The sequence below is a fragment of the Dipodomys merriami genome, unplaced genomic scaffold (assembly GCF_024711535.1).
Source record: "Dipodomys merriami isolate MVZ:Mamm:240054 unplaced genomic scaffold, mDipMer1.0.p SCAF_6, whole genome shotgun sequence".
Classification (NCBI taxonomy): Eukaryota; Metazoa; Chordata; class Mammalia; order Rodentia; family Heteromyidae; genus Dipodomys; species Dipodomys merriami.
Window position 1 is genome coordinate 65486714 of NW_027206179.1, and position 16346 is coordinate 65503059.

The 16346-nt window shown below is 42.8% G+C and overlaps 1 protein-coding gene across 3 annotated transcripts in view; it reads left to right on the forward strand.

Annotated features, from left to right (window-relative positions):
* Flt1 (fms related receptor tyrosine kinase 1) overlaps positions 1–16346 on the forward strand; it is a 187255-nt gene that overhangs the window by 151237 nt on the left and 19672 nt on the right. For all 3 annotated transcript variants that reach the window (XM_070003052.1, XM_070003054.1, XM_070003055.1), the window contains exons 19-23: positions 2967–3080; positions 3766–3854; positions 11525–11681; positions 12463–12560; positions 14786–14908. In XM_070003052.1, coding sequence (XP_069859153.1) covers positions 2967–3080; positions 3766–3854; positions 11525–11681; positions 12463–12560; positions 14786–14908 — 581 coding nt within the window. The remainder of the gene's footprint in view (positions 1–2966; positions 3081–3765; positions 3855–11524; positions 11682–12462; positions 12561–14785; positions 14909–16346) is intronic.

Genomic DNA, 16346 nt, shown 5'->3' on the forward strand with positions numbered 1-16346 from the left:
GGCTACTCAGGAGGATAAAATCTAGAGGACTGCATTTCAAAGGTAGCCCAGGCAGAAAAGTCCAAGAGACTCTATCTCCAATGAACCAGCAAAATGCTGGACCAGAGGTATGGCTCAAGTGTTAGCACACCAGCTGTGAGCAAGCAAGCTGAGTAATAGCATATTTATTTAAATAAATATTTAAATACTTATATTATATTTATTATATATTATATATAATAAATATTTAAATATTTATTTAATATTTAAGGAAAAGATAATACTAATTTCTCTTCTCTGACAATTATACATGAGACACCTGTGAATACATTGTACTCCATAAATACCCACAATTATTATGTGCCTTCCCCCTACAAAACGACAAAACCAAATCCAACATCTACAAAGAACCTGACAGCTTCCCCCTGAAAGTAGGGGAGGAATTTAGGGTTCACAAGTCAGGACTTTGGTTCAGGGTGGACTACTCAGATGCTACAGACATTTCCATGAGAATACAGGCATTGGCAGATTCTCCCATGACTCCTATGTGAAAAAGCAGTTGGCCCTTGAATATAGTAGGCTGAACAACACAACCTTGCTGCTTTTCTTATTCTGCCTTGTGAGGTAGACATTTATCCCCAGTGGGCAGAAGAGGAACCATAGCCCACAAAAGTGGAACAGCCTCTGTGCGTCTGTACTGCTGCTCTGAAACAGAAAGGGTCTTCCAGTCTTGAGCTCCACTGCTCCCCAATCTCCGCATCCCAGAGACAATCCTGTGTCCTATCTGGGATAAGGTGAAACCAAATGTGGAACCAGATTCAGCAGGAATCAGGTCCCATTTCCCTGATATTACCATACATGTTGTCTAAGAGGCAAATCTAATGTCCATACTACTTTCTCATGCACCCCTGATCACCCCTATGGCCTTAACTAGAAATGGAACCATCAACAGGGCCTGGCCTTTTCTCTGTGCCAAAGGTATAAAAGCTTCAAGGAACTGATGAGCTTGAAAGGAGAATATTTTATTTCGTTAGTAATTGGTGGTACTGGGATTTGAATTCAGAGCCTTATGCTGCCACTTGGCTTGATTTATTGACTTATTTATTTATGGTGCTGGTCCTGGGGCTTGAACTCAGGGCCTGGGTGCTATCCCTAAGCTGCTTTGCTCAATACTAGCACTCTACCACTTGAGCCTCAGCTCCATGTCTTTTCAATGGACATTTTCACTCAAGGCTGGTGTCTACAAACTTCAGCCATAATTTCACTGGGTTTTTACTGGTTAATTGGATTTTCCCGCCTGGGCTGGTGTCAAACTAGGATCCTCAGATCTCAGCCTCCTGAATAGCTAGAATTACAGGTGTGAGCCAGCAGCAAGTCCGGAAAATCTGTTCTAACCCAGAAATACGAATATCTTCATAAATGTGTATTTTAGGCTATCAGCATTGACTGAAAAGGGCTGCCAAGTCCCCTACTCTGTCAAATTTATGAAAAAAAGAAAAAAAGATTTTAAATGTAGCATTCTTGTGTAAGTTGATTGGCTATCTGTTTCAAAGAGAAATAGAAAAGACAAAATGTCAAACCCAGACCTTAAGTCAAAAGCTCTTTCAAAGACTCCCAGAAGAAAACCTTAACCTTTTGGACCTCATACCCATATCTGAAATGAAAAGAGTAACCATGTTGTTTGTTTATCCAAAATGATTTGCTGAGTGTCTTCTATGAGGCTACCTCCCTGGGAGGCTTCTGGATTTTATCTGGTTATTATTAAAAAATGGTTTTTGTGCATGAAATATGATGTCAGTATCTACCACAGAGTCACATGGCACATACCTTTGACCCATTTCCAGAACTGTGTCCCACAGACCCACTGACACATGTGCATGAAGATTTCACACAGGCTTTCTGTTACATCATGTGTGATCCCTGATAATATTTAAAGGGGGTAAAAATATATACACATACACACCCAACACACAAATACATGACTCTATCTGTGGAAACCCCCAAAAGATAACTTTTACTGGGTGTCTAAAAGTTCACAAAAAAAAAGTCTAAACTCCAAAATGTTAACAGTAACTGCTTCAAGGAAGGTAAGATTAAGGTAGGAAATTTGATTGTAGTTTTTATCTTTTTAATCCTTTGACTCCCTATCTTTTTTTTTTAATTTTATTTGTTTTTTTTTTTAATCTTTTGATGCTGGGATTGAACCCAGAGCCTTGTGCATGCTAAACAGACACTCTACCACAGAGTGGCCACCTCCTCTTCCACACTTTCTCCACCATCTTTTCACTCCCAACTTATTGTTGGACTATTTTACAGCAACATAATTTTTCATATTTCTTAAACATTAGTGAATACCCTAGACATTAGCCAATAAGAACCAACAGCATAAACTTAACTTGGATTTTTCAACCCTGCTAATTCTTGGGCTGACCTTGCTGACTGATCCCAGAGTGTGAGGATGAAGTCAGATGCTATGAATCTTAACCAAGCTAATTTTAGGAATGAAAGTATATATAGAGAAAACATCACAGGGCAAAGATGTTGACAGAAGACGCACTCTGTTGGTCCCTTGCGCTCCTTCTTTGGAACTCCCTGACCAAGGAGAATGAGAAGAAAGGTGTAAGTGGAATGTATCTGCAAAGTTCTTGCTACACCTGTTTTGGACACCAGGGACGTCTTTTGGCAGGCACACTCAGGAGGTGGCCAGCTCTGCCTCAGCACATTGCTGAAACACCACTAAGACACCAAGAGGAAATGTGCAGTGACTAACCCCACCACACACTGGGCCTCTCTGTAATCAAAAGGATGTTGGCTCAGGAGGGTAGGAGTAATGAAAACAGTCTGGAGACCCAGCCTTTTGGCAGAATGTGGGGAAGTTAATGAAGCAACCCATTGAGCATTGACAAACAAGGAGGGCAGGAATGCAGCCTCCTGTGGAAGTAACCCCATTGTCCTGTTGCCCTGACTCTTCCTTGCTTCTCATACAGAGGGGGCCACAGCCAGCGAGTACAAAGCTCTGATGACGGAGCTCAAGATCCTGACCCACATCGGCCACCATCTCAATGTGGTGAACCTGCTGGGTGCCTGCACCAAGCATGGAGGTAAAGGCAAAAGGGATGGCCTGGTCCATCTGCCGGGCACTCACTGAGGAAAGGGCTCTCAGACCCTACACCCCGCCCCTTCTCCCTAGCCCTGTGCTTCCTCGTCTGGAAGTGATGAGGATAGCTGGGGAATCTCTCCTTTCTTTCCCTTCCCTTGCATTAGCCCTTCCCTCAATCCCAGCCTCCAGTCTCTATTTCTATTGTATTTTGTAAATTTTTTACTGTGTTCTAATAAAGGTGCTTTATTTTTTAAACCCCTTCACAGCTGGATGCTGTGGCTCTTGCCTGGAACTACTCAGGAGACTAAGATCTAAGGATCATGGCTCAAAGTCAGCCCAGGCAGGAAAGTCCATGAGACTCATCTCCAATTTGAACCACCAAAAAGCCAGAAGTGGAGCTGTGGCTCAAGTGATAGAGCATTAGCCTTGAGGGAAAAAACTCAGGGACAGAACCCAGGCTCTGAAGAGTTCAAGCTCTAGGACCATCACCAAAACACAAACAAAACACCTTTCTTGGGTGCCATTGGAAAACTCATCCTTTTCATCTCTTCTCTGCCCTAAGGGTAAATCCTAGGTCATAACCAATATAAAGGCAGTTTGGTTTGAGGTTTCCCAGGCCAGCTCAAGGTGGAAAGTGGCTGACTGACTTGTTGTGTCTGAGCATGTATGTGCTGTTTTGGCTGCAGGCCCTCTGATGGTGATCGTTGAATACTGCAAATATGGAAATCTCTCCAACTACCTCAAGAGCAAACGGGACTTATTCTTTCTGAACAAGGTAAGGTGTTTAAGGACAGCAATTGGTTGCCATTTTTAGACCTGGGCAATAAGACAGGAGAAACCTATTGGCTTCTATGCATAATTATACTTAAAACTCAATTTTTACTCCTTTTCCTTTGCCCATCTTTTCCTTCCATGCTAACCTGTCAAAATCTTGTCAATAGCATAGAGAAGTTGAACTTATGCCTGAAATCTTAGCTACTCAGCAGACTGAGATCTGAGGATCACAATTTGAAGCCAGGTGGGCAGGAAAGTCCATACGATTCTTGTCTCCAGTTAACCACCGAAAAGCCAGAAGTAGAAATGTGTCTCAAGTGATAGAGTGCCAACCTTGAGCAAAAAGCTAAGGGATAATGCCCAGGCCCTGAATTCAAGCCCCAGTACTAGCACAAGAAAGAAAGAGAGAGGGAGGGGGAGAAAGAAAGAGGAAGAAAGAAAAAGGAAGGAAGGAGAAGGGAATGGAAAGGAAAAAAGGAAAAGAAAAATAGCACAGAGAATGACTTAATTGTATGTAACAATAATGGTGGGGGTAAACTTACCATCTACCTAGTGCCTATCAAATCATCTTAATAACTTTATTTCCCCCTTCTTAATGTGTGTAAAAGCAAGCACACATCACTTGCTCAAATATATTTGTCTTTCAGACAAAGACATAGTCAACTGAATGATTTGTATCATCCCTAATGCACCAGTGATGTAACCAGAGCTAGGAGTCATTTTGTTCACTTCCTACTGCCATTTCTCCTACCTCTTAGACCTGTACCAAGCACTTTAACTCAATCTGAATAAGTCACATGCATTGAATAAAAGCTGTGGGATTAAACAAACAAAAAAACAAAAATGCCTAGAGGACTAGGTGCAGCTCTGTGGAGTATTTGTCAAGTTGGTGGTACAAGACCCTGGATTTGATTCCCAATCAACACACACACACACACACACACACACACACACACACACACACACACACACACACACACACACACACACACACACACACACCACACACAGAGTGTGCACTGGGCCTAAACCTAAAAGTAAACAAGATTTCAAATAAATATTGACCGAGGTCTGGGCACAGTGCCTCATACTTGTAACCCCAGCTACTTGAGAGGTAGAAATAGAAGGATTATGGTTTAAGTCCAATGAAAGCAAAAAAAGTTACCAAGATCCTTATATCTTTATATAAAATCTTTATATCAGCAAATAATCCTGGATGTGGTAGTCATACCTACAATCTTAGTTATATATAAAGCTTGAGTAAAATGATAGTGGTCCAAGGCTTGGTCAAAAAACAGAAGATTCTGAAAGAATTACAAAAGCAGTGGGACACTGGTGGCCTAGCGAGATTTGAGGATCGTGGTCCAGACCAGCTCAGCGCCAGGCCAGTGGCTCATGCCTATAGTCCTAGCTACTCAGGAGGCTGAGATCTGAGGATCGCAGTTCAAAGCCAGCCCAGGCAGGAAAAGTCTGTGAGACTCTATCTCCAATAAACCACCAGAAAACCAAAAGTGGTGCTGTGGCTCAAGTGGTAGAGCACTCGCCTTGAGCTGAAAAGCTGATGGACAGCACCCAAGCCCAGAATTCAAGCCTCATGACTGACAAAAAAAAAAAAAAAAAAGACCAGTTCTGTCAGGAAAGTCTATGTGACTCGTATCTCCAATTAACTACTAGAAAACTGGTGGGTCAAAGTGGAAAAATGCTAGCCTTGAGAGAGAAAGCTCAGGCAACCACTCAGACCCTGACTGACAAAAAAAAAAAAAAAAAAAGAGGGCTGGGAAGGTGGCTCAGTGGTAGAGTGCTTGCCTTGCATGCACAAGGCCATGGGTTTGATTCCTCAGCACCACATAAGCAGAAAAAGCCGGAAGTGGTGCCATGGGTCAAGTGGTAGAGCGCTAGCCTTGAGCTGAAGAGCTGAGGGACAGAGCCTAGGCCCAGAGTTCAGGCCCCACAACTGACAAAAAAAAATAGAATTACTAAAGCAAAAAGGATTGGGGACATGGTTCAAGTGATAGAGAACTCTCCTAGTTCAAACCCCAGTACCTGCCTCCTTCCCTACCCCCCAAAAAGAAATACTGACTCAAGGAGAAATACTTTACTAAAATTTTTCAGTGTGTCATATGCCACAAGTGCCATGTCCTTCTCCTGACTGGAAATACCCAGGAGAAAATGATTAGAAATCATTAGCCAGTAAATGGCATCAATAGTGATAAAAAAAAATTTAATGTAGAAGTCAAGACTGCAGAAGCACACTTCCTACTCACCTCCTTTAAGTGTCAGTTCCCTCGTGTAATAAAAGGAGCCAATAGCCAGATATCAGTGGCTCATGCCTATAATCCTAGCTATTCTGGAGCCGAGATCATGGATCAAAGACAGTTCAGGCAGTAAAGTCTGGGAGACTCTTATCTCTACTTACCACCAAAAAAACCTGGGAAGTGGAGCTGTGACTCAAATGGTAGCAAAAAAGCTCAGAGACAGCCCCCAGGCCCTGAGTTCAAGCCCCCAGACTGGCACCAAAAAAAAAAAAAAAAAGGAGCTAAATAACAGAAACCAACTGACAGGATTACTGGGAGAATCAGAATCTCTCAGTTAAGCACACAGTAAAAATTCATCAACATTATCATTTTCCCACTGAGTGGGCTGGGAATTTCTTCCATGGTAAAGCATTAATTTTTTTTTATTTAAAAAATTGCTGGGTCTGGTGGTTCATGTTGGTAATCCTAGCTACTCAAGAGAAGCTGAGATCTGAGGATCGATTTTTGAAGCCAGCCAGGAAGAAAAACCCTCAAGATTCTTTATCTTCAGTTAAAAAAAAAAGTAGAGATGTAGCTTGAGTAGCAAAAAAAAAAAAAAACTAAGTAAGAGCTCGAGGTCCTGTCAGCTTCAAGCCCTTGTGCGCGCGCGCACACACACACACACACACACACACACACACACACACACACACACACACAGAGTTTGGTTGAATACAACTTACTTAACTCATCTATATGATAAATGAACTGTCAGACAGCTAGCCCATTCTATCTTCCAAACATGGATCTACCAGAGATACAAGTGTTCATCCAAACTGACTGTATATATGTGCAAGAACTTACTTGTTTTCCTCAGTTTTAAATCAGACTGTCCAAATCCTTGGAATCTTTAAGCAGAAAGTTCACACTCAGGTGAGGAAGGTGCCAGGGGAAGTCAAGTTATTACCTTTCAGTGAATTCAAGTCAGAAAAAGACATACTTAATCCCTAACTCCCAATCAACAAACCAAATATGTTACCAGAAATTCACAAGCTGCAGGGAAAAATTGGGGGCAGCTAACTTGACTCTCATCCTTATGTCTGACAAGAGAAGGATTGAGGCACAAAACGGGAACATAGGTAAAGATGAAAATGTTTACTAAAAGAGGAATAGGGCAGAGAAAGAGAGTCTGTGCCATAGATATACCACATGGAAGTGAGCAGCTCAGCCCACCTCAGCCATTTCGCACCATCTTCCAGGGTTACAGGCTAAGGCCTTGCATTAAGTAGGGAGGCTTGGAGTCCTTGAATATGCTTTCTGATTGGTGAGTCAATGATCTAGTGTCCCATCTTTATTTCCTTGTTCTCTTCTTGCTTCCTCGTTCTTTTGTAGCTTCCTACTCCAATTTTGTAGTCAGGCAAGTTTGAGTTTACCAGCTTGTTCTGCCATTTTTTTTTAACAGACTTGGATCAAAGCGATTAGTTTAAGGGCACAGAGTTTTACCACAGGGTGAGATCAGAGCATTCCTGACACCCTCCCAATACTTTGTCTAGGCACCCTCATCCCCTACCCCCCATACCCAAGGTGGGGAAGAAAAAAAAAACATTAGCTAAAGGGGGCCAGTGGTGCCCTGGGCTGAGAACAGTAAAGATTACTTTCAGTCCTGAAGTCCTGGCCTGAATTCAGGAAGCTCTAAGCCAACAGAACACCCCAGGGACCCAAGCAGGATGGAACGTTTGGGTTCGTGTGTCCTTTGTTTTGAAGAGTGTGCTTCCTTCTCTGGCTATATTTAATGACTCGCCTCCCTATGCTGCTCCATGAGATGGTGTTTTTGTGGAAAACCCATGGCTATCTTTTGCATTTGGAACCTAAAGGGATTAAAGAGAAGCTGAAGTGGGAAAAGAAACTGAAAGACTAACTTGAAAATAGGTATGTTATTTTCTGTATCAATTCACCAGGATCCTTAAATAGTATTTTTGTGATACATTTCCTAGTCTGCTAGAGTCCTAAGGACGCTAAATAGTTACCCATACACATAGCTGGATATACCTTGGATTGGAGGCCAGCAAATGGGTGAGGGAGTGGGGAGACCAGTCCCATGCTATGACTCTTAAAGGTGTGAAGATGGGTTCCAGAAGTGTTTTCTACAGGAATTGAGCCCAAAGAGCACTTTCCCCCACATTATAGCCCCTGATTACACCACTTGTGGGAAAGGGTTTATTTTTCTATTTTGTGACAGTACTGGGGCATAAACTCAAGGCCTCACTCTTTCCCTTGGCTTTTTCTCTAGTGCTTTCCCACTTGGGCCACACCTCCCTTTCTGGCATTTTGCTAGTTGATTGAAGGATCTTGCCACTTTTCTGCCTGAGCTGGCTTCCACTTAGGATCCTCAGATCTCAGCCTCCTGAGTAGTTAGAATTACAGGAATGAGCCACCAGTGCCTAGCTAAAAGTGTCTTGTGGGAAATCAAATTCCAGTCCCCAGATGAGCTGAACCAAATTTAATTTCCTCATGGAGACAACAACAAGAAATACTTAAGTTCTCTATCTGCCTTCAGGCAAAGGTAGTGCTATGCTAAGAGCAGCCCACATTCCCTTCAGTCCTGAAATCCTGGTCTTGATTCCCAAAGACCTAATTCTACAAGTCTCCAACTCTTCACCCAGCCAGACCTGACCAGGGGCAAGGTTTGGTGGTGGTGAGTGGTCACGAGAAGCCTGAACTTCATCAGTCCCCTGGATGCTGGCAGGTTTGTGAGGATAGCTTCTCCCAGAGGCTCACTGTCCCTCTTCTCTGCTTGCTCTCACTGTGCCCTCTGCTGGAAGGATCATTCTAGCTTTGTGGCATTTCTAGAAAAGCCCAGGGAGGAGATAGAGGCTAGTTAATCCTCATGCTGCAGTAGTGTGCAGGTAAGGCACATCTCAGCCCTTGTTTTAGTAGTACCATCTAGAAGAATTCAGATGAATCCATGGTCCAATCCTGAAATCACTTTGCATGCTGTTACTGATGTCATGATTACTAGATGAACTTTTTAAAATTGTTACTATAAAGGTGATATACAGAGGGGTTACATAAGTCAGGTAATGAGTATATTTCTTTTCAGACAATGTCACCCCTTCCCTCACTTATATGAATTATTAAAGGCAATGAAAATCTTTTCTCAGCCAGGTACCAGTGGCTTATGCCTGTAATCCTAGCTATTCAAGAGGCTGAGATCTGAGAATCCCAGTTCAAAGCCAGCGCAGGCAGAAAAGTCCCTGAGACTCTTATCTCTAATTACTACCACAAAGCAGGAAGTTGAGGTATAGCTCAAGTATTAGAGTGCTAGAATTGAGCCAAAAAACTCATGAGTTCAAGCCTTGGGAGCAGCACAAAAAAGAAAAGAGACAGACAGACAAAGACAGGGACAGAGGTGGAGAGGGGGAAGAAAGAAAGAGAGAGAGAGAGAGAGAGAAAGAAAGAAAGAAAGAAAGAAAGAAAGAAAGAAAGAAAGAAAGAAAGAAAGAAAGAAAGAAAGAAAGAAAGAAAGAAAGAAAGAAGATGAAAAGAAAGGTCTTTTTTCATTCTACCTAAGAACCTACAACACCTTTCTCATGAATCAGAAAATAATGAGCAGGATGCCAATGGCTCAATGTAATCTTAGTTACTCAGGAGGCTGAGATCTGACGATCATGGTTTGAAGCCAGCCTGGGCAGGAATGTCCAAGAGACTCTCATTTCCAATTAATCATCAAAAAGCTGGAAGTGGAGTTGTGGCTTAAATGATAGAACACTAATCTTGATTTAAAAAAACAAAACAAAAACCTCACAGATAGCACCCAGGCTCTGAGTTTAAGCCCCAGGGTTGGCACCATGAAAAAAGAAAAGGAAAGAAAGAAAGAAAGAAAGAAAGAAAGAAAGAAAGAAAGAAAGAAAGAAAGAAAGAAAGAAAGAAAGAAAGAAAGAAAGAAAGAAAGAAAGAAAGAGAGAGAGAGAAAGAGAGAGAGAAAGAGAGAGAGAAAGAGAGAAAGAAAGAAAGAAAGAAAGAAAGAAAGAAAGAAAGAAAGAAAGAAAGAAAGAAAGAAAGAAAGAAAGGAAGGAAGGAAGGAAGGAAGGAAGGAAGGAAGGAAAAGAAAGAAAGAAAGAAAGAAAGAAAGAAAGAAAGAAAGAAAGAAAGGAAGGAAGGAAGGAAGGAAGGAAGGAAGGGAGAAAGAGAGAGAAGAATGAAGGATAGAGAGAAACAGAAAAGTAAGATGACTTTCATAAGATGGCATGTAAAATGAACAGTGCAGGTTCAAACTGGACTGAAGTGCCCAGTACACAGTGAAAGATCTTCTCTATACTTAGGATCATCTCGAATCTCAGTTTTGGATACTGCATGTTCCCCTTCTCTGAGAAACCAGAGAAACTGGCTAACTACAGCCTTTTTTCTGACTTTCCACAGGGATTACAAATGAAGCCCCCAGTATACTGAGGATTTTTTTTAATATTATGTGAATAATATGAACATGGAAAGTGTTTGCCACCTCTCACAGATGCAATGGGAAAGGGATTAAGGGCACACAGATAGAGATGTTGGCCAAGCTGGGCTGAGGCTCTTGTCATTTACTAGTTGCATGTGACTTTGACTACTTAACTTCTCTGAACATGTGTCTCTATGATAAGAAAAATACTTTATAAAATTGTAGGGAAGATTAAATGAGAAAACAGAGTCTGGGGGCTGGGAAGGTGGCTCAGTGGTAGAGCACTTGCCTTGTATTCATGAGGCTTGGGCTGGATTCCTCAGCACCAAAAAAGCCAGCAGTGGTGCTGTAGCTCAAGTGGTAGAGCGCTAGCCTTGAGCTGAAGAGCTGAGGGACAGCACCCAGGCCCAGAGTTCAGGCCCCATGACCGGACCCCCCCCCCAAAAAAAACAAAAAACAAAAAACAAAAAACAGATCCTGGCTCACACCGAGGAAGAATTCAATATGCACCAGCTGCTACTAACCTTCGTATTTGGCTGGTTTTCTTTTTGTGCCAGTCCTGGGGCTTGAATTCATTCAAGGCCTGGGTGCTGTCCCTGAGCATTTTGCTTAAGGCTAGCATTCCATATTTGACCCATACCTCTAACTTGTGGCTTTTTGGTGGTCAATTGAAGGCAAGTGTTTTACACACTTTCCTGACCAAGCTGGCTTCAAACCATGATCCTCAGATCTCAGCCTCCTGAGGAGCTAGGATTACAGGCATGACCCTTCTTTTACTATTCTTCTTCATCTGACCTAAGATGCTGTCTAAAAGCCCTGGCAAGAACAGAGTAGATGCCACAAGCCCTGGCCATCATGCGGCCCTTACAACTGCATTCAGAATCTCTGTTGTGGATGACACTTTCCAACTGAGCCGATGTCTTCCTCGTTTGCGAGGCTGAAGGCCCACTGTTGTGCTGAGGTCCCCTTTCATCCAAGTCCTTCTCCGTGTGTTCTAAGGATGCCTCATTGTACGTGAAGCCTAAGAAAGAAAAACTGGAGCCGGGCCTGGAAGCAGACAAGAAACCCAGATTAGACAGTGTCACCAGCAGCGAGAGCTTCGCAAGCTCTGGGTTCCAGGAAGATAAAAGCCTGAGTGATGTGGAGGAAGAGGAGGGTAGGTATCCATTCCTTCCTGTCCTACAGCCTGAGATATTTTTATAGCATACTGTGCATCTCTGACATTTTTTTCTTATTTATCACCCTAATAAACATCCGTGGGAGACTTGAAGGGTAGTGTCCTAAGGAGATAAGATTTGAATTAAGATTATTTACAGAGTTACTAATTTTGACGGGGAAGCGTGCGATTGTCTTCCCCTCAGGCCTTTCGGTCCTCCCAGGTCATCTTCCTCCTCCATGTTCCCAGTCCTATGAACTAGAAGCCTGGAAAATTTTTCTAACATTCATGTGGAGACTCAGCTGCTCTTGAGAGTGAACTTTGATCCATTTGTTGGTTTATGTTTTGTTAACATTGTTCTAGTAAACTGGTGTGTGTGTGTGAGTGAGAGAGACAGAGAGAGACAGACAGAGAGTGAGTGTGTGTGTGTGTGTGTGTGTGTGTGTGTGTGTGTGTGTGTGTGTGTGTGTGACTGTCGAGGGGCTTGAACTCAGAGCCTGAGCTCTGTTGTCCCCAGGCTTTTTTTTTTTTCTCAAGAGTTGTGGTCTACCATTTAAGCCACAGATTCATTTCCTATTTTTCCTACTTTTTCTGGTAGTTAATTTGGAGATAAGAATCTCACAGATTTCCCTATCCAGGCTGGCTTGGAACCATGATCCTCAGATCTCAGCCTCCTGAGTAGCTAGGATTATAGATGTGAGCCACTGGCACCTGGCATAAACTGGGATTTGGTGGAATCAGAAGAGCCGTGACAGAGAGTTTGGGTTCAAATGTTTTGCAGATTCTGATGAGTTCTACAAGCAGCCGCTCACTATGGAAGATCTGATTTCTTATAGTTTTCAAGTGGCCAGAGGCATGGAGTTTTTGTCTTCCAGAAAGGTCAGTTGATCTCTTTACTATCTTTATTTCTTTTATATTACTGTTATTTTTATTACTTTCTTTTTGAGATAGGATCTCACTATGTGGTCTAGGCTGGCTCTGAATTTATGTGATCATCCTGCCTCAGCCTCCCTGAGTGCTGGGATTATGGACATGCACCACCATTCGTGACTTTTTTCCCCTTAAAAATGTCTACATAAGCCAGGTGCCAGTGACTTACACCTGTAAACCTAGCTATTCAGGAAGCTGAGATCTGAGGATCGTGATTCAAAGCCAGACCAGGCAGGAAAGTCTTCAAGACTCTTATCTCCAATAAACTACCAGAAAACCGGAAGTGGCGCTGTGGCTCAAGTGGTAGAGCACTAGCCTAGAGCTGAGGAGCTCAGGGACAGCAACCAGGCCCAGAGTTCAAGCCCTACCAACCAAAAAAAAAAAAGTTTAGATAGATAGATAGATAGATGTATCAATAGATAGATAGATAGATAGATAGATAGATAGATAGATAGATAGATAGATAGATAGACATATATTTATGAGAGACAGGTTTTGTTTCTTTTTGTTTTCACTTTTAAAAATCATACATTTTGTGTGTGTATGTGTGTATCAATAGTGGATCTTGAACTCCTTAGCTATTTTGCTCAAGGCTGATGCTTGGTAGTTAATTGGACTTTTCTATCCCACCTGGCTTTGAACCTCAATCCTCAGATCTACACCTCCTGAGTAGCTAAGATTATAGGCATAAGCTACTTGTACACAGAGATAATTACACATTATAATAAAGCATGAAGTCATGTTTGAATATATGTATACAATGAAAAATGTTTTAAAGTTAATTATATTTAAAGCATTTATTGTTTTTCTTTAGGGTGAAAAAAATTCAGAGTCATTTCTTCTGCTGTTTCTAATTTTCAAGGCCTGTTCTAGACCTATGCCTTTGCTGTGAATTCATTTTTCCTAATATTGGCCCAGACCTGTGGCCTCAACTCCAAAATAAGCATCACCCCAGGGTCTTACCTTGCCTCATATGAGGAATTTTGAGAATCATGAGCCCGGGGCCCCAGTTGGTAGAATTTAATTTTAGGAGAACCTTGCCTAGGAGCAGGTAAATCCAGTGGCTGTTCAATATAGCAGCTTTTGGCATGCTTTTTAAAGCTGGCCAGACTCTCAGAGTACACAGCTGCCCAGGAGAGCCGCTAGCAATGCGGGCACATGGGGCCTCCCACAAAACTTTGGCTTGAGTAAATGAGGTACCACATGCCTATGGCCCCAATATTCAGCAGACTGAGGCAGGCTGATCATCTCAGGAATTGTTTAAAGTCAGACTGGGCTATCAAGAGAGAGCCTGTGAAGATGTCATAATGAAATCCATTATATTATATGATTACTATCCACTAATAAAAATTGAAATAAATAAAAGATATTTAGGATACAGTTTAAAAATGTTCCTTTTAAGCAGAGTGGGTGAATACAATCAAAGGGGATAGTATGTACATGTATGAAAAGTTCACAACAAAAATGCTCACTTTGTACAATTAACACACACTAATAAAAATCATTTATTTGGAATGACTTAGTAGCCAGACGCTGGTGGTTCGGACCTCTGATCATAGGTACTCAGGAGGTTGAGGTCTTAGGATCAAAGCAAGTCTGGGCAGCAAAGTCTGATTTCTAATTAACTACTGAAAAGCTGGAAGTGGGGCTGTAGCTCAAGTAGTAGAGAGTCAGCCCTGAGCAAAAAAACTAAGGGACAGCACCTAGGCCTTGAGTTCAAACTCCAGTACCAGCACACACAAAAACAACTTAGATCATTGATTAAGATTAAAATTGTAGACAGAAAAGGGGGAGGGAGAATATCTGACCCGGTGTCTGGTGAGTAATATTATTTTCTGTTGAGATGAAAAAAAATGAGGCTTCTACAGGTCTGATTCAGCTTCTTAGGATAAAAGGCTGCAGGCAGTTTTGCTCTGTGGTGGAGCTCAGTCTATGTGGTTGGCCAGGATGCTGACTTGTAGAACAGATTCCGAGCAATTCTTGGCTGGGGGCCTCCAGGGACCTGTATCTGTAAAGAAGCGCTTCCATGTTTGTGGTAACTCTGTGCTCCAACTCGCTTCCTTTGCAGCATGTGAAATGGATCCACGAGTGAATAATAATGACCCTGAGAGGGCACAGGAAATTAGTCGGTTAGATTAAGGAAGTGCATTGATTATGCAACTGTTTTATTATAGTGCATTCATCGAGACCTGGCAGCGCGAAACATTCTTTTATCTGAGAACAATGTGGTGAAGATTTGTGATTTTGGCCTCGCCCGGGATATTTATAAGAACCCCGATTATGTGAGAAAAGGGGACGTAAGTCAGCCTGATGTTTATTTGTCTCATTTATACCCTACCATTTTTTTTAAAAAACCACACACTGAAGTCCTTGATAAATATTTACACTTCTCAAACAGTAGTCACCAAACACTCTCCTGGGTTTCCTATGATGACAAGCAGTTCCGATGAGCTGCGTGCCAGCCAGCACTGGCGTGGGCAGAAGGCCACCGTCATCTGCTTCTGCTGGTCCCTACCCCTGGGCTTGCTGTCCATCCTTTGGGCAGTGCTGACTGTGATTTGCTTACTAGTTTTATGCTCCAGGAGCCTTTTTTGGTGAGACCACCTCCTTCCCTGCCTGGAGCTCCTATGGGAGTTCGTTGTCCTGCTGAAAAGAACAGCCCGGCCTCTTTTCCTCAAATAAACCTGGGTGATGGATTCAGCAGGTGTCTGTTCCCGGGCTTAGGGGAAAGGGTGGGGGAGGGGATGGCTATCTTGCTGGGGAGGAAACTCTCACCACCCCTACCTTCCACGGCAGCATCCCCCTTCTGGGTTCCCTCCCCCATTTGTTTTTGAACACAGTGTTATTTGTGGGTGACCTCCTGTGTCCTCCCCTGTCCGACCTCTTCCAGAAGGGTTTTAGCTTGGGTCTGGGCTCTGCTGGTGGCTCTCCAGCAGAGATTATACATCACCTAGAAGACCTGCTGAACCGCAGCCAGCCCCACCCCAGAGCCCTGATGCAAATTCTTAGTGTTGGAAGTGTGTGTGTGTGTGTGTGTGTGTGTGTGTGTGTGTGTGTGTGTGTGTGTGTGTGTGTGTGTGCAGTCTTAAGGCTTGAACTCAGGGCCTAGGCACTGTTCCTAAGCTATTTTGCTCAAAGCTAGCACTCTACCTCTTGAACTACAGCTTCATGTCACTTCTGACTTTCCTGCTTGGGCTAGCTTTGAACTGTGATCCTCAGATTTTAGCCTCCTGAGTACCTAGGATTACAGACATGAGCCATCAGCACCCAACCCCTTGAGCTGTTTTACTCAAGGCTGGCACTCTAGCACTGGAGCCACAGTTCTACTTCTGGGTTTTTGTTGGTTAAGTAGTGATCAGAGTATAAGACTTTCCCTTGTGGGTAAACCCACAAGGTTTCCCTTTGGTGGGTAAACCACCAAAATCCAGCAAAAACCCTCATTTCATAAAGCTTTGTTTTTGGTGGTGGTGGCAGAGATTAAACCCAGAACCTTTCATGTGCTAAGCAAGCACTGTACTTCTGAGCTTTATCTCTAGCAAGTTTCTAGATGATGATGTCTATTCATAGCAGGCCAAAAACATACACTGAATACTACCACTCCAGAATCACTGTTTAGAAGAGACCTCTTTAAAAAAAAAAATCTCTTTGTCTCTCCATTTTTCCCTATTTCCTGCCACTGCCCATTCATCTCTTTCCCAGGATAACTCACTGGGATTCCTGTTATCTGGAAGAAAA